General features: G+C 40.2%; 1 protein-coding gene across 2 annotated transcripts; it reads right to left on the bottom strand.

Annotated features, from left to right (window-relative positions):
- Window positions 1-490: 490 nt before the first annotated feature.
- On the bottom strand, window positions 491-16,368 carry LOC119730752 (probable NADH dehydrogenase). Of its 2 annotated transcripts, none has more exons than XM_038203777.1 (9): window positions 16,329-16,368; window positions 9,742-10,155; window positions 8,753-8,843; window positions 7,789-7,923; window positions 6,099-6,269; window positions 5,598-5,842; window positions 4,671-4,824; window positions 2,370-2,520; window positions 491-729 (listed from the first exon to the last, which is right to left on the bottom strand). In XM_038203777.1, the coding sequence occupies exons 2-9, from the start codon at window positions 10,050-10,052 to the stop codon at window positions 602-604; spliced, it is 1,386 nt and encodes a 461-aa protein (XP_038059705.1). In that variant the 5' UTR covers window positions 10,053-10,155; window positions 16,329-16,368; the 3' UTR covers window positions 491-601. The 2 variants fall into 2 exon arrangements, with proteins under 2 accessions (XP_038059705.1, XP_038059706.1); XM_038203778.1 differs by having other exon boundaries at window positions 16,250-16,339.
- Window positions 16,369-18,396: the final 2,028 nt, after the last annotated feature.

The raw sequence follows: 18,396 nt of genomic DNA, 5'->3' as shown, positions 1-18,396 counted from the left end.
ATTGATGTTCTTCTTGTATCCAGATGAATTTCTGCCTTGTTTTGAGAAAAGTCAATTTTTGGCCGATTTTGACTAAAATTTTGGCCAAAAAAATGAAATTTCCTGAAAGTTGCTAGAAAGATGCCTTAAGGGCCCTAGAACGCATTCCCAATCGATTGCTGGACAGATGTGCTATAAAAGGGGAAATTCTGTCGAAAAATTGAGGTGAAATCGTTCAAAAAATTACTTTTTTTCTCCAAAAATTGACGATTTTTGCCCAAATCTTCAAATTTATGTGTGTTAGAGTATTGATTGATGTTCCTCTTGCATCCAGATGAATTTCTGCCTTGTTTTGAGAAAAGTCAATTTTTGGCCGATTTTGACTAAAAATATAAGGCTTACCCGTGTGCTACTAAAGGTGAAATTCCGGCGAAAAATTAAGGTGAAATCGCTCAAAACAAATACTTTTTACAAATACACTAAAGTGTATACTATATAAACATTCATAAAATTTGTATAAATTCTTTTGGGTGTATTCCTAAAAGAAGACAAAAAGGCACCTCTCATTTTCAATCCCTGCCCATACAACTACGTCCAATCCTTAAAATCCCTAATTTTAAGCCTAGAATCTAGAGATGTCTCTGCCAAATAACAACGTCTTGGTCCAGTCAATGGGAACCTGCATCCGTAGTCTCCAACTACCCAGACGGGTGAGGTACGCAGACCGCCACAGCAGCCAGGAGTAGAACCCTGTACCAAGAGATTGCATCGAGAAGAGTTATTAAGGGTAGAACCTTGGAGGCCTCCAAGTTTTAAAGTTGGTTCCCCATACTCTTTTCAAATTTTATCCCAAAAATTCCATGTCTAAATTGCTATTTTTCTTCCAATACAAAATTATTCACTTTTAAATAAGACATCGACCAAAAACATGGACCCTCATTTAGTTACTGAATTATTACTTTACAATTTCGAAGTATTTGGTTACCAGACAATTATTCCGTTCTCATGGGGTAAGCTGGTTCCCGCCCCACAAACAGTATTGATAATGTATGGACCAGAGCCAGTCTCCTGGAAAAGCAGATCTATCCGTTTGTGCCCGAAACAAAAAGCTTTATTTTCAGAGTGTTGCAGATATCAAAAAAAAGTGAAAAGGAAGGTTCTTTGGTTGTGGAATAAAACACACAAGTTGAAACTTTATTAAAAGACAAAAAATGGAATTTGTTGGAGAGCACAGGATATGCACCTTAAATATTGATAACTTGTAGTCATGTGCTTGTCGAAGTTCAACAGTTAACACTAAATTTTAATTGTATTTCTGGGTTTTGCCCTCGGGCGGGATTCGAACCCTTGACCTCCTGCTTACTACTGCAGATGCCTAACCACTTGAACACTGAGCTTTCCAAAGTCAACTGGCACAGCAACTATTCCAGACTTAAAATGTTCATCTGCCTGACGTATTATTCCATCATACTTAACATTACATGGCCTTCTGGAAATAAGTCTCAGAAGCAGGACAGTGTTGTGTGAACGTTTGGACCAACAAAAATACACTAAATATTTCTGGAAATTTGCCAAGGACTTAGATTTCAGTAGAAATCTCCAAATAGTGCAAGCAGGATTTCTGAATGAAACCTCGAGTAACAGTGATTGTCATAAGAGGCAAATGCTGCATGCCGTTTGAATGGATGGTGACACTGGAGTATATGCTCCATACAAGACATGATGAAATTGCATACAAGGTAGCCTTTTGTAAATTTTATAGCTTATCTTGAAATGAAAGATCTATACAAAAGAAAATCTGTGTACAGGGTGAGTAAAAAAACGAAACCCAAATGTCGGTACAATTGTTTTAGTGAAGTTCTGCAGGTAGCACTTTCAAAATCTAGGATATGAAAGTCCAATTTATAAGCTTTCTTTTAGTTCATGAATCATTCAAATCAGTCATGTACTTTTCAAGTTACGGAATTTTAAACACAACCACCGTTTTAAAGTTCTGTCCACGGATCACAGAAAAGGTGTGTGTTCTTTCAGCAAAACGAAAACAATTCACACACATCCCTATGTGATTTGTTTTCGTTTTGCTGAAAGAACACTTTCTTGTGATCCGTGAACAGAACTTTAAAATGGTGGTTGTGTTTAAAATTCCGTAACTTGAAAAGTACATGAGTGATTTGAATGATTCTTGTACTAAAAGAAAGCTTAAGAATTGGGCTTTCATATTCTAGATTTTGAAAGTGCTACATGCAGAACGTCACTAAAACAATGGTCCCGACATTTGGGTTTCCTTTTCTTTTCTTTTTCTCACTATGTATTTGTAGACTGGCTCTGCAAAAAATGTTTCCATACTGACAAGTGAAAGTTGTAGGTTTTATTGAAGTGGTTCATCTAACCTTGATTCTTGAGGACCGGTGTGTTAGTCAGCCCCTTGTAGTTTCCTACATAGGCCAGCATACCCATATTCTGGTACTGGAACGGAGGGCAATCCTCCCCTGAGTTCTTGCCGAGGGACTGAGCCACATACCTGCCTTGTCTCTCTGCAACCTGATTGGGAACAAGATTAGAAAAATAAACATCAGTTTTGCAATGTCAAAATTAAAATCAATATCAGGCCCTGATTTTTTACTCAAGTTGTTTTCTATAAACCATATGTGCAATCAGTTATTGGAGAAGCTCTTGGTTACGGCTGGCAGTAAAACACATATGGCTGTTTGAAATGGTTCGGCCACTTGCATCGGCACATGCGTAAGTACAAGCTGTAGACTAGTAAGTTTGAATACAGCCTACCACTCAAAAAATCTGACGAGTGAGTGACTGCCTATGTGTTTCGTATTAGTGCAAAAATCACATATGGTTGCTTTTAAAGCTACAGTCCATCATTTGCAGCTATCCGAAAAGTAGCTGGCGTAATTATTGTTGAAAAACATACTTGGTTGAAAGATAGTAAGGGGACTAAACTCCCTGTGAAATTATTCTTTCTGGCAAGCTGTCATTTTGAAGTAATCAATGAAAGAAGGCCTTTCCAACGGTGCTTCTTAAGACGCACTGTAGGAAAATTTAAATTAGTAGTTCATTTTGTTATTCGGCGAAGCGCGCGCAAGCATTGGCACGACGCACACGCGGTTGTTATAATTCGTCAGATCAGTGCGCAACATCGCGTTGCTGCATTCGGCTCAGCGAGAACGTGTCTTGGACGCTGAATTCAGGCGCAATTCAAAACATGATTCAGCAACTTTTGATTTGAAATTGAGATCCTAGAATGCTGTTTTTCTCAGAATATACAGCTGAAGCTGAGCTGAAACTTTATCAGGTTAGTTGTTCAGTGCCCTTCTTTAGATTTTGAGCACTTTTGTTGCTTCAAACGAACAAAATGTACAAATTACAAATGATGGACTATAACTTTAAGCACTTCGAAACAAAGATTAGAATTGTTAATTTTAAATTTGTTAAATATCATCAATTTTTCTCCAAGCATGCATCATACACACAAATTCCTTACAAATTCTGATCAAACCAAAACTTCCATTTTGAATTTCGCGGGCCAAGTGTCTGAATTAATAAGCCTCTGTACTGATGACGTCACACTTTGTTTACATGGTGCACTTTCCTATGGAGCCAGTGGGGGCTCACGGACCACTGAGCACCATAGGAAAGCGCATTTAAGTTTGACAATGATTGAGAGCACTGGTTTATACAAAATATGTCGTGTCCTTGGGCAAGCCACTTCACCCCCATCTGCCTCTCTCTACTCAGGAGTATAAATTGGTACCAGCATTAGCTGGGGAGTAACCTGCGATGGACTGGTGTCACATCCAGGGAGGAATAGAAATATTCTCAGTCATCTCACGCCAAGGAAACGTAGATAAACATCGGCCTGATGGTATATGTTGGATCGTGACAGACTTATATACAATTTGGACTCCTATGGAACCCGCTCATGGACTCTATGGTATATGGACTCTAGCCTCACACATGATTTTTTCCATGTGTACTGTGACATACGGAATGCAGTCAATGGGCCTTATTCACGAGGCGGCCATATTCAATTCAATTCAATTCAATTCAATTTATTTATTCGTCATGCCAGCATGAAATGTTCCTTCTCGCTTTGCACATAAAATTTCAAATACCTACAATACAGAAAATTAAATATATAAACATACAATATAAACGTTAAAACATTCAATGAAAAGGCAATAAATTAAATAATCTCAAAAACACTGTAAAACCCTAAAAACACACACATGGACCACATTGAACAGGCTGCCTATGGGACAAGGAAAGGTATGCTGGAGAAAAAATAGGGAAAAAATATTGAATTGAAAAAATATTGAATTGAAAGTGAGGTGGAATCTGAAGTTCTTTTGAACTTGTAAAGAGAAATGAAACCAAGTGAATTTTTAATTAATTCCAGTCTGCTTCAATGAATAATTAAACAATTTGCAATTACACATTCCCTAATGTTTAAAGCCAGATTTAAAAAAAAAAATGACAGTAAAATAAGGCTGCATTGTGCCTGCATAAAAAGTCTGGCGTCATCCCATTCAACAGGTTAACAATTAATGAAATACATTCAGGGAACTCGACAAAAATGGCCAACTCGTGAATAAGGCCCATAAGTCTGTATTTCGCTGGTCACATGTATCAAACATGGCAAGAAATCTTTGACATGAAGAGCATACGCTGCAACCCACCTGTGCTGTACAGGGCAGGCTGAGGTTCTGTATGTCAGCGCAGTCACCGATGGCATAGATGCTGCCGCTGTGGTCATCCAGGACCCTCAAGTGCTCATCGGTAAGAAGCTGGCCTTGTTGATTCTTGGCAAATGGAAGCTGCTTCACAAAGGGCCTGAGAATTGAAAGGAATGATTTTGAGTTTAGATACAGATAAATCAAGCTGTGTGGGTAGACATTCACAGCAGCATCATGCTTTAAACACACATGCCCATATGCACAATGGCAATTCCATGGTTACTCACGTTACATTTTCGTAACGTGAGTATCCTATTTCGTACGTCTTGTTTATCATGTATAACACATTTTTCTGGATGTCATCTTTGGTGCTTAGGTAGGTCTAGGTCCACTCTATCTACCATGGGGATAACAGTTACTAAACCTTTTCAGTAAGGTAATTACAGCCCAAGGAAACTCAAAAGTACATCAAAAAATGTAACGTGAGTAACCGTGGAATTGCCCAGAAATAGACTGGCATAGGGGAGAGTCCCTATGGACCATACCACTAGCTCGCTGGTGAGATGCTTGCCATCGCCGACAGGGACCCCGTCTTCCCAAAGACTTAGTAAGGGTATGACCCAAGACACCCCCCCTATGTGGAAATGGACTGACCTTGGGGAGGGTCCTGTACGTGGACCCATACCACCTGCTCATTGGGGAGGTTCAAGCCATCTCATTAGATGGCTTGAACCTCCCCAATGAGCTGGTGGTATGGGTCCAAGACAAAGCAAAGCTTCCCCTCTTGGGAATGGACTGACCTTGGGGGCAGTCCTGTGGACCATACCACTAGCTCATTGGGGAGGTTCCTCCCTTACACCAAAGTCAAAGCAAAGGTTCGACCGACACATTCCCCCCCCCCCCCCCCCTCATTTGTGGAAATGGACTGACCTTGGGTAGAGTCCCGTGGACCAAACCACAAGCTCACTGGGGAGGTTCCTGCCGTCGCTGAGGGTGACCCCATCCGCTCTGACTTCCGTCACGTTGGCGGTGATCAGCTCCATCTGCCCCCTGCTGCGTATCTTGGCCGTGGCATACTCTTGCTGTTTTGGGGTGAAGGAGGACAGGATCTGTCGACCCTCGATGAGGGAGACGCGGATCAGGGCTCGCTCCTCCTTGTAGAGACGGGAAACATCCTAAGGAGGGATGAAAGATGAGCTAAGATGAAAGAGGTACAAAGTGTCTGAATATATTTGCCATTTATGTTTTCTTTCATGAGTTGATCGCCCACAAAGCGGGTATTCCCCGTGCAGCGAGCGAGGCTAGGCAGCCACCTCCCAGCAAAGCAGGCCAGGCTGCAAAGCCGGCACGCTACACCAAGAAGCAGGCAAAGCAAAGCCTTGTTCCATTAATTATTAGAAACAACAGCAAGCTGTTTTGTGCAACACATACCTCCCTGACAAAATCATACAGCTCCGCCCCAAATTCCACCCCGGTCGGTCCCCCGCCCACGATGACAATGTGGAGCAATTTCTCCCGATCTTCTTGCGAGATGCTGGGATGCAGAGCATACTCAAAGTTGTTAAGGATGCGATTTCTGATGGCACGGGCATCGCGTATCTCCTGCATGAGGACAAGGACGTGAATGTGATTCGTCATTACAAAAAAAAGAGTGTATCATCAAAATATTCTTTCAACATAAACGTATGTGTGTATTAATATACTACAACATGACAAGTTGTGTTAAAAAAAAAAATTGGTTTTATAGACTAATACGGCAAACATTAGAAGCCAATTTTGAGATGGAACCAGGCATAGGGCTCAGGTAATGCGCACACACTTTGGACTACCTTAGCCAAAAGGGTTTTAACACAATGTACACATTTAGGCCTTATCTTTAAGAACGAGTGTGGCACGCGCATGGACATGGTTCCACCTCAAAAATGGCTTCTAATTGTGTTCGGTGAATCAGGCTATACTGAATAACTTTTGGAGATAAGTGTAGAAAATTGAAATAGTGTTATTTGCTTACTTTGACAGTAACCAAGTATATCTTATGTTTTGGTTGTTTTTTTAATGTTAATATAAAATAATGTTTTTATTTTATTTATTTTTTTATTTCACTGTTTTTCTGAGCAAAATTTTATCATAAAGTAATTAATGCATTTATTTTATATATTTTATTTCTATTCTATGTGTAACCTATTCAAGTTAGGATTGGCAGGCTTTCGAGTCAAAGTGTTTCATTATACTTTTGTCAGTCCTGGCCAACTTTGATAGGGTTGTTTTTGTCTCTAATTGTAGTGTTTTTTGGAATTGTATGTTGTTCGTGTATGTTGTACTTTGTACCTGTTGTTGAAGGCCAAATAAATAATAATAATAATAATAATACGTGAAGATGAGCATTCCTATTTTAAGCATGCTTTGGTGTTTGGGCCATTGTTATGTTTTCAGTGGGGTCTCAAAAAATGTCCTCAGTTGTTGAAAGATAGCAAATGTTTGACATAAGTCCAATTTTTCATCTGACCGTCAGCATAAAGCTTTCTATTCATTCGATCAGCTTTGACTGACAGATCTGATTTTTTGGCCAAGCCCACGGCACTGCAAAGCACACAATGTTCTGCTGAAAGTGGCTCGATCTCTGTAACAGAGACCGCAACCTGTATGCACAGCAAAGCACATGAAGACGGCAGGATTTGCCTAAAATAATGAGTCAAATGACAAAATCTCTAAGCAGACAGAAGTGTAAGCATGTCTATGCTTTGAAATGTGCTTAGCCAGTTCGTGTCGAATGATGTGAATACACACAAATGTTTTGCGGTATTCGAAACAGATGACGGATAAACACGCAGGCAGCGAGGCCGGAAATATCTGTCAGCGACCCGCTCGCAGCAAGCGAGGCCGCTAACCTGCTAACCTGTGTGTATTTTCCTGCTAACCTGTGTTAACATATTTTGCAGTCGAGAAGTCAAGTCCATCACAATTCCATCATAATGGAATGTTTCTGAATGGTTTGAGACTTGACTTGAGACTGGAGAACTTGTGATGGAGTTGTGACTGGACTTGTGATGGACTCAACCACAACACTGGCAGCACCATGAACATGACCCTTTGTACTGATAATAAATTGATAGTCACACACCTTGAGGAAGAAAGCATGTTCTGTCACCCCCGGGACGCCAAAGGTATTACTGACAGCACCGACCCCAATGACCAGCTTATCATAACTGAGGGCGTACGTCATGTCTGGTTTAATCACGCTCTGACAATGCAACTCCTGCAATGACCAAAACAAATAACAATAATAATAAAAGAGAAAGTGTCTTAGTATACTTAAACAGTCTACGGAAAATACATGTATACTGTCTGTTTTAAATAAAGACTCAGAAAATTGAAACAATGGTTTGGATGATCACGTGGTCCGATGCAGAAACATTTGACAACAGTGTTTATGCACTCACACTAATTAGTATTAATGGTGTAAGTTCTCAAAGGGAACACATTGCACCATAAATGGAGCATGGTACACGGATTCGTCAAGATTGGAGACACTCCCTCGTGGAAAAAACCCAACAAACCATTGACAACAAAATATGTCAAATCAAATTACGTTTTGCCCTTCACCGACATATAAACACTGTATACTCAGTGTGTTACCTCCCAAGTGAAAGTTGGAAAAATCAAACCCACAACCTCCTGCTTTCTAGTGCAGATGTCTTACCACTCGACCACCGAGCTAACGGGATCGGTTGGCTGGTTCAAATCTGATCTACATAGCAGCGGATACCGCATTAACTATTCATAATATGGAATGAACTATTCAACAAAATATGGTAAGCGATATCTTCTATCTTCAAGTTCTTTTCCTTAAAAAAGAAAATGGGGATTTGTAGATGGGGATATACAAAACAATAAGTGCTAGTGGTCCGACAGATACTGCCAATGCCATTGTGATGAATAAAATAATCATCATAAAGGTGAGGGTCTAACGTTTCATTCCAGGTGGATCTTCCTCTTTTGCCTCCGACAGACTACTCCTGGATGGAAATGTCAAACCCCTCTCATTCTTTATAATTTATATATGAAATGGTCAATGGCACAGGTACCTTCTTGTCAACGTCCAGACCAACAGCTTCGCTCAAATGAAAGTGATCAGTTTTCCTGAAGCCGGTGTTCCTCACTGGTTCAATGATGCTCCTGTCAATACCAAAATAAAAGACTGATGTTATATCTTATTTAAAATACATGAAGATTTTAAAATGTTGGACACTGATCTGGGAGGGTTGGTGTTACCAGAGTAGTGCCCTCTGATTTGTATGCCTTAACCATCCTCTACATAAGGTTATAAACGACTTCCTAAATTTCTGGTTAGAGGCGTGATAACGGCTTGTGCGTGTATAGAACATACAATGCGCATGCGCGAGAATAGAGTCGGCCAAAACTGCAGTTGAATTTCTGTCAAGTCTCCCCTGATTGGGTTTCATGAAGGGCGCGCGCGCCGAGTCTTGCGCACTCGCGCACTGTATGTTCCATACGCCCACGGGCCATTATCACGCCTCTAGACAATCCGTTCCGTACATTTTGTACACAAGCTCACATGAGTCGTTATCCTTGTGTTGAGGATCCATGCCTTAACTGTTCAAGACAAGCATGATCAAGGTTCAGAGGACTTTGAAAACAAAATTTCCTGAGTTTTCTGTGATATGTCTCAGAGATATTTCCAAAATTCAATGAGAAAGGCTGTTGGACTATGAAAAGAGGGGTACATGTACATAGAGGTGTGTAATATTCCCACTTTTTGCATACTCACTTTAAAAGCTACCATAGGCCAGTCACAACTTGCAGAAATATCACAAGATGAACATAAGCCAAGCTGGCGGATTTCCCTTATGTGTCACTGTCCAACTCCCTGATTTTGGTGTTTCCCCCCCCCCCATATTCCCTGAGTTTTCCCAACTAGAAAAATGTAAACTCAGTTTCCAGGTTTTTCCATGATTTCCAGATTGGCCAGGAAACCTGGAAATTAATATCAGCTTGTAGTTTACATTGCCGCTGCTAGAGATGTTATTATAATGCCAAAACAAACAACACAAACCTGAATTCAAGAGTGCCAACCGTCGTACTCGCCAGCAGTGGCGTAAAGAGGAAGTGGTTGCGAGGACTGACAACGATGACATCAAACTGCTCCTTGTCTATGGTCTTGAGCACACTGTAGCTGCTCCACCCAGTCCCCAATATCAACAGCTTCTGCCTTTCGGGACCTCCGTTTGATACTGCCGACTGGCTGGCACATCTTCGAAGGACTGATTTGGGAAAGATTTTCAGAGGATTTTCCACAGGATAAGATGAGGAAAGCGCTACTGCTCTCCAAGCAAGTCCTGATCTGCTCCACACTAGTCCTCTCATGTTGAGCTATCTGCTCCTTAACGTTTATTGTCTGCAACTAAGCATCTTCCCAAAAGGTGGTTTAACTTTGTCCACTCGTCTTTCTCCAACTGTCATGACTCTTCTGTAGAAAATAAATAAATAAATAAATTTGTAATAAATACATGTATACATAAAAGAAGCCTTCGCACCAGGTATTTTGTACAGGCATGCAACTACCGGTATGAATTTTAAAAAAAGAGGAGGAAATTCCACATCTCACAAGACTTTTGTACATGATTTGTCAATTTGTAATGACATTCATGAGAAGTAAAAAAACGAGGAAATCAGCGGATCTGAGGAAAAGTTGCACGCTTGTTTGTACCGTGAGAAAAATCATCTGGTTCCACGATTACACTGTTGCTGTGATTTCATATTCATGGGATGGGAATCAGACACAGTGCAATTTCGGACTTTTACTTCCCTTACAAAAAAATCCTCCAGAGCCACAAAACAGCAAGAAAAGGTGATATATTCTGGAATTAAACGTAGGATTTGTTTGAATCCCATACTTTTAGGAAAATTAAAAAGAAATTAAAATGTCCAGTATGGCTAGGTTTACAACCGCATACGGCAGACACACAGTCTTACATTTTCCCATACGTTTGCTCAGGTCGAATTGATAAGTTATTAGCTAAATTTATTAAGAAACAATCTTTTGCTAATTTAAAGTTTATTTCTCACATCACAACGATACTCTGTCTTTCCTATCAAAGATCCTCAAGCTTAGTTAGCGACATTTTTGTCCAGTTGGTTTGGCAGGTTGTTATTGGTTATGAGACGAGGCATAGTCTGATTTTAACCAACAGCACCAACTTAAAAGATCAAAACAAAAACAAAACAAAACAAAAAACAAATAAACAGAAATAAAAGTATGATTTGAGAATAAAAACTTTCAGTTTTAAACTTTCACTTTTACTTCATTCCATATCGGATCAAATTTGTTATTAAAATGAAAGGGCAGTACTGAATTGTTGTACTGATAAATAAATCAACATCCCAGGTCAAGAAAACAATGTCAAGTTGAAAAAAAAGACAGCAAGGATTTTAAATTATGATATTGTCTGTATTCCTTGTCCAAAGTGTAGTGAGTTTTTTTTTTAAAAATTGAGTGAATGCCACTTTCTACAATCGGTATCATGAACAAATTTAAAACTAAAGATTCCACAAATGTATAGGCCTGGAGCAATTCATTTAAACTGAAACAACTTAATTCTCAGATTTCATGTCAATACCAGTACTTAATGAAACTGAGTTGTCTGCTTTGGTTACAGCTACTGCTATCATGAGATATGTCACATGCATTACAATATGTCTAAGAGAAATGCGGAAATGTAGGGAGAAAATGTGGAAAGACTTTCTGTTTGAACTACACATTTCTCAAGATCTTATATTCCCTATGTGTATAAAACTGGAATGAGCCTGAAATACGCCATTACATGCTATGTTGTATCTGAATAAACTGTTGAACACAAAGATCAATGCTGCACTGTACACAAACCATGGGTGATGGCTACCAAGACAACTCCACTCTATCAACTGAAGTACAAAAGCATCTTGATCGCTATTTCAGGACTCTAGACAGAAGTGAAGATATAATATTGCTGAGTGCTGAAATCATTGCACCAATCGGCCTCCTCATCAACTTTGTCTTTCTCTTCACAGTCATTCGAGTGAAATCCATGCGTACAATCATCAACATCTACTTATCCAATCTGGCTGTGGCTGACTCACTCTACCTTATGACTTTCTTCATATTTGCTTTGTTTTTACCTATAGAGGTTAATTCCTTTGCCCAAAAGGCAATCTTAAGTGTAGCCAGCATGCTGGTGGCTGCTTCTACTTTCTTTGTGGTTACCATAGCAGCTGAGAGATTCTCTGCAGTGCGCAATCCTCTGACATTCCAGGAAACAGCCTCTAAATCTCGAGCAGCAAAGATATCAGCAGGAATCTGGGTGCCAACAACTATTGTTGGTGGGATTCTGATATTCTTGCCTGAGACTGTCTTCCGTCAAGTCATCTTTTGGATTCCTTTCATCATCAACATTGTCTGCTTAATAGCAACTCTTGCTTTGTACATCTATGTAGTAGTGAAAGTACGCAAGCAATCAGCCCTGTTTCCAAACCGTCCCAAGCAAACCGGCAAGGTCCTCCGTATGGTTATCATCAATACTGCTGTTTTCTTCATTTGGAATTCATTGGAGATTGCAGCTGCAATTATTGTCATTGTAGCAGATAGTTATTTTACAAGTGTGCCTTTCCAGGCTGTTGAAACTATAAAACTTGCAGAGAAAGTTAGAATGCTGATTTTGTCTGCAAAAATAATTCGACTTGTGGATAGCTCGCTTGATCCCCTGGTCTACAGTGCCACAAACGCCGACTATCGTGACGCTGTAGTCAAGGCTTTCTCATTCCTCAAACTGTGCTGTCGTTGCTGCCCAAGACGGAATCCCAGCCGACCATCGCAGCCAGGGAAGCAGATTGAGCTTTGTGTGATTCCACAGGCAAAAAATGACCAAGAGCACCGTGCTGCCAGGCCAAGCAGCAGCAAGCCACCAAGCCAAGGGCATGCACAACACACAGAGAGTCAGCAGTCACTGGACAACTGTCAAGAACAATGTTCCAGGCAAAGCAGCAGCAAGGCATCCATGCACAGTCAGCAGCATGTTCAAGTGCATGTTGAGGTACATGCAGAACCAGCAGGGACCCCAGCACTTGCAAGTTCTCATCAGGAACAATGCTCTAGTCTGACTGACTGCAAACCATCCATGCAAGGGGAACAGTGTGTACATCTAGAACCAGCAGAGAGCCAGCAGTCACTTGCAAGTACCCAGGAACAATGTCCTGGGCTGACTGGCACTGAGCCATCAGCTTAAGGCCAGCAGTATGCACATCAAGAACCAGAAGGGGGTCTTGTCATTTGAAAGCTGTCGAGAACAATGCAGTGAATTGTTGTATAAATTTGTAAATAAATCAACATTCAAGGGAAGAACACAAACTTTTCATTTGAAAAAAAAAAGACAGCATGAAAACACGTCAAGGCGGCATGAAAACACGTCATGGTCTTGAGCTCACTTTCTTGGTGGGTGGGTGGGTTGGTTTACTCGGCCAAATTTGAGTTTCTTTTGAATACAAAGTAGCTGTTTTGGTGACACTGATGCACATGCGTCTAATTGCATATTAGATCATACCCTGTTACGTCGCAAAATTTGTGGTTGTACGGTTCGTGGACCAAGTGAAGGCATGTGATTGCATGTACTGTGATTGCGTAGTACGTGGGTCATTTCAGCGTCAACACCAAGTGACAAGTTTCACAACAAGGTAAAATTTACTCTGTTTTTTTTTTACTTTAGGACAGCGCCATGTAGATTGTCACTACAAGCAACAGTCATGATTGTTTTTGCATAGTTTCACGACATGGTTTATGGCGTAAAGGGTGCAAATGTCACTCGTCGCGATGCCCAACACTATTTTCTATGACTGCACTGATTGGAACGTGAAAACAACAGTGAAGGGGATTTTTTTTCAGCCCTTTTTCAAAATCAGAAGCTACAAAAAAAAACCAGTGCTACAGTTGAAGGTTCCTCCGTATTTTCTGACATACGTACCGGTACTGCAGACATTCCTTTGTCTTCGTGTACAGCACTTAAGAAAATGTTGGTATTGTCAGATCAGCATCAAGAATTGACCCAAGACGTAAATTTATGTATACAAGAGTAATGCGTTACGTAACCTACTACAATGTATGTACATAAACTGACACAGTCATAATCAAAAAATCCCACAGAAAATTTGATTATTTTTGTGTTCATGACAAAGACTGTTCATTGTGTACTTGTTCTACAATAACCCCAGAGAACAGACACACAAAGGGAGAACAACAGATCCTTTCAGTCCTCGGGAGTTGGGTCTTTCGTTCAAAACGGTCCTCTGTAGTAGGTTTGTGTGCTTAGTCTATGGGAGAGTGTTATATTATAGAGACAAAGGAAAACACAAAGCATTGTCCTCGGGATGGGAGTATAGTAAAACAAGAGTGGGTGCACGTGCGCACGGTGCGTGCATGTATGGTTTTCGGTTCTATACTCTTGAGGTGCCCTAACCCGTGTTAATGCATTACGCGCCGTGGGTTGTACCACTTGGTACTTGATGATTTTATATTTTTGTACAAACAGAAGTTTTTAAAGAGGTTTTGAGTGAATGTTACATTCCATAATCGGCAACATGAACACATTTTAACCAAAAGATTACACAACACATGTGCATGATAAATATAGATCAAATAAAGAAACTGAAACAAATTTTATTCTCAGATTTGATGTCAATGCCAGTAACGAAACTGAGTTGTCTGATTTGGTTACAGATACAGCTGTCATGAGATACACGGACGTGCATTAAAAAATGTCAGAAGAGAAATGCGGAAAAATAGGAAGAAAATGCGAAGAAACTTTCTGTTTCAACTACACATTTCTCAAGATCTTATATTCCCTGTTAGTATAAAACTGGAGTGATCTTGAAATACTGCATTACACTCTTTGCTTTATATAAACTGCACATGATTAATGCCACACTAACCTACTGATGATACACACCGATACACGTATGATTAATAAACGACACAATGGTTTGATGGCTGACAAAACACCTCAGGTGCGGATCCAGGGGGGGGGGGGTTTAGGGGTAAAAAAAAAAAAAACCAGCTCTGTCAAAAAAAAAATAAAAATATAAATTCCTAAAAAATAAGTCAAAAAATCCACCCCCCCCCCCCCCCTGCTGTGACACCCCCCAAAAAATTATACTGGTCTAATGTCCGTCTGTTCAAGTGTCCGGAGAGAAAAACGTGTGTACATTTTCAGATTTTTGGGCTGATGAAACCCCCCCCCCCCCCCCCCCCACCCCCTACGAAAATTCCTGGACCCGCCCCTGCACCTCTATTCATCAGCATCTTGAAAACTTAAGAGCAAGTCAAGCGGGGAATCAACAAATAGTATGGTTAAGTATGGTGCACAATTTGAATTACAAATATACGATAAATGCCAGAAAAAGGGAGTAAAATTACAATGAAGTACCCCCCTCCCCAGCTTGAGTAACTCCAGTCTCCAGTCTCCAGCTAGCTCATCCCGATGAGCATGAGCTGAAGCTACCCTGCCCCTAAAATTAGAAGGCTTCTCTTCGTCCGTTAGATCATGGAGGAATATTCCTCCATGGTGAGAAGCCGATGTTCGGAGTAATTGCAGAATACCCCGCCACTCGGAAATACACCCGAACCAACCACCCTGTTGGCGGCTGCGAGGCTACGGAGTGGAGTCCCCTTGAATATGCTTGAGAACGAAGCAACACAAAAGGAATGGGAGTTGCTGAAAAAATTCTAAGTCCAAACCAACCACCCTGTTGGCGGCTACGCGGTCACGAAGTGGGAGTGCAATGGAGCATGACGCATAGTATACAAATATTGAGTGGCTCAGCGTGGAATGGGAGGAATATTATCGCAAGGTAAAATCTGGACTTTTCCATTTCACGAGGCGAAGCAGAGTGAACTGGAAAAGTCCAGATTTTACCGAGCGATAATATTCCTCCCATTTCACAATTTAAAGCCACTCAATATTTGTTTTATATAACTGACATATAGATCCTTGTCATTTGATACATTTGAACTCTTTTTCAATACGAAACTGGAGGAAAATCTATTTCTCTAGTCCAAACCACCCCTTCACGAAAATGCTTGAACCCAACGCTATAGCGCTGGCTCTTTGGAACAATACGCACTACGCGCAACGCTGAACGCGCACACCAGCATGCATTTGCACACAAATACTGCGTCATGATCTTAACTGTTGTATTTCCCATTCCCCATGGGCGGATAGTACTTTTTGAGCCGCGGCGTGAATGGGAGCAATAACGAATGTCATGTGATGTGAGTTCCACCAATCAAATGACTAGGATCTGTATGTCAGTTATATAATACATACAAGTAGCGCTGAGAATGTTTATTGAGGTCAATCAACCGTGACCTCGCAGCCGGCTACGAGGTTGATACTATAGATCGAGTGGCGGGGTATTCTGCAATTGTGCCCGATGTTCTAAATCTAGTACCCCCCCCCCCCCCCCCCCCCCCCATCAAAATGCCCTTGGTCAGGAGCAATAAAAATGATAAAATAAATGGTTATATAATAAAACCATACCTAAGACAATTCAAATGACACTTGCATTCTCGTCATTGACATTGCTTCTCTCTTCGTAAGAATTAACACCTAGACCTACCTCCATGGAATTAAATTGACGAAATTGAAGATACGAAGTGGCTATCGTTACGGCAGTCGTTGTTTAGCGCCCTCTACGATACTTTTTTGATACGCACGCAGGTATATAATTATTTGTTTCCACATACTTTAGCAAGTAGTGCGACAGCTCAGGCGATAGAGGGTAGGATTTTGCACCGCGAGGTTACGGGTTCGAAACTCAGTTTTGCACTCGAATTTTTTTCCTTTTCTAACCTGAGGCTTTGGAGGATTTTTTTTAAAAGGGAAATAAAGTCCGAATTTCATAACGTTCAAATTCACTTTTTTCCTTCTAATTTTATATTTTCTTGTCATGTTTTTATAAAAGTTGCAGTCTACCGTAACGATAGAAAATGGGAAATGCGTTACGGCTGCCGTAACAATAGCCACTGCGTTGAAGATAACTGCAGAGTCGAGTGCAGACGATCCGGCAAGTTTAACAGCGCCCTCTAGAAATCTTGAGTTGGGATGATTTTCAAACTTCGGCTTTGCTCCGGGAATGGCTTCATAACTGCATGGGGATCATTCTTATCATGTCCAGTCCAGGCAGCAAGACTCTGAAAAAAAAAAACACAATTTTTCGTGAACAAACATGTACATGTATACTATATATGTACATGTTTGTTCACGAAAAAATGTGTGTGTGCTTTTTTTTTTAGAGTCTTGCTGCCTGCTGGACTGGACATGATAGTTGTCAAAAATGATCACTTTGCAGTCATAGTGCACATCTGTACCACTGATCTAAACTGATCGAGTCTTGCAGCCGTTCCGACCCTATTTGCAAATCAGATTCCCGTGTTTGAAAACATTTCAAGTTTACTGTTCAAGTTCCACAATTTTACCTAGACTTTATATTATTATTATTTATCATATTATTTTTTATCGTTGGACTGTTTCTCATGATATTCAATACCCCTCTGTTACACATTGTGGAAATTAATCGCACAAAATTTCAGTTTAACACATCTTGTACTTCTTGAGTTATTGATCGGAAACTGAGTTGTTATTTTTGTTCAATAGTGCAGCATCCACACCAATATTCTTTTATTTAATGGAGGGCGCGCCACATAGTGGTCTCGATAATTATCCACCACCAAACTCGTTTGGGGGCAACAACTAAAGAAACACAAAATGTTTTAAATTGAATTTTTGTCTGGTGATTTGTCATTATGTTGAACATTACGAGATTTCATTTCATAAGGAACCATCAAACAATGAAGCAATATTGACCGTAACAATACAGTGTTTTAAACGCGACAAATGCAATCCGAATGAAAATCAATGTGTATTTTTCGCGTGTAAAACACTACATTGTTACGATCATATTATTTTTATCGTTGGACTGTTTCTCATGATATTCAAAACCCCTCTGTTACACATCGTGGAAAATAATTGCACGAAATTTCAGTTGCACACACGTTGTATCAAACAATGAAGCAATATTGACCGTAACAATACAGTGTTTTAAACGCGACAAATGCAATCCGAATGAAAATCAATGTGTATTTTTCGCATGTAAAACACTACATTGTTACGATCATATTACTTTTATCGTTGGACTGTTTCTCATGATATTCAATACCCCTCTGTTACACATCGTGGAAAATAATTGCACGAAATTTCAGTTTAATACATCTTGTATTTCTTGAGTTATTGATCGGAAACTGAGTTGTTATTTTTGTTCAATAGTGCAGCATCCGCACCAATATTTTTTTATTTAATAGAGGGCGCGCCACATAAATAGTGGTCTCGATAATTATCCACCACCAAACTCGTTTGGGGGGCAACAACTAGAGAAAAACAAAATGTTTTAAATGGAATTTTCGCCTAATGAATTGTCATCATGTTTACACATTACGAGATTTAATTTCATAAGAAACCGTCAAACATCGGAGCATTGTTGACCATAACAATACAGTGTTCTAAGCGGGACAAATCATTACTAACACATTGTCGTAAAAGTTGGTATATGAAAATTTCTATGCAAAACCCCCTACACCAGGGGAGTGTGTAGAAAATATCAGACAGTTATTTATTACTCCCCATCACGT

This window comes from Patiria miniata, unplaced genomic scaffold, assembly GCF_015706575.1.
Source record: "Patiria miniata isolate m_02_andy unplaced genomic scaffold, ASM1570657v1 HiC_scaffold_22, whole genome shotgun sequence".
In the NCBI taxonomy this organism is placed as follows: Eukaryota; Metazoa; Echinodermata; class Asteroidea; order Valvatida; family Asterinidae; genus Patiria; species Patiria miniata.
The sequence above is the reverse complement of the archived record's forward strand: the minus strand, read 5'-3'. Positions and strand labels throughout refer to the sequence as shown.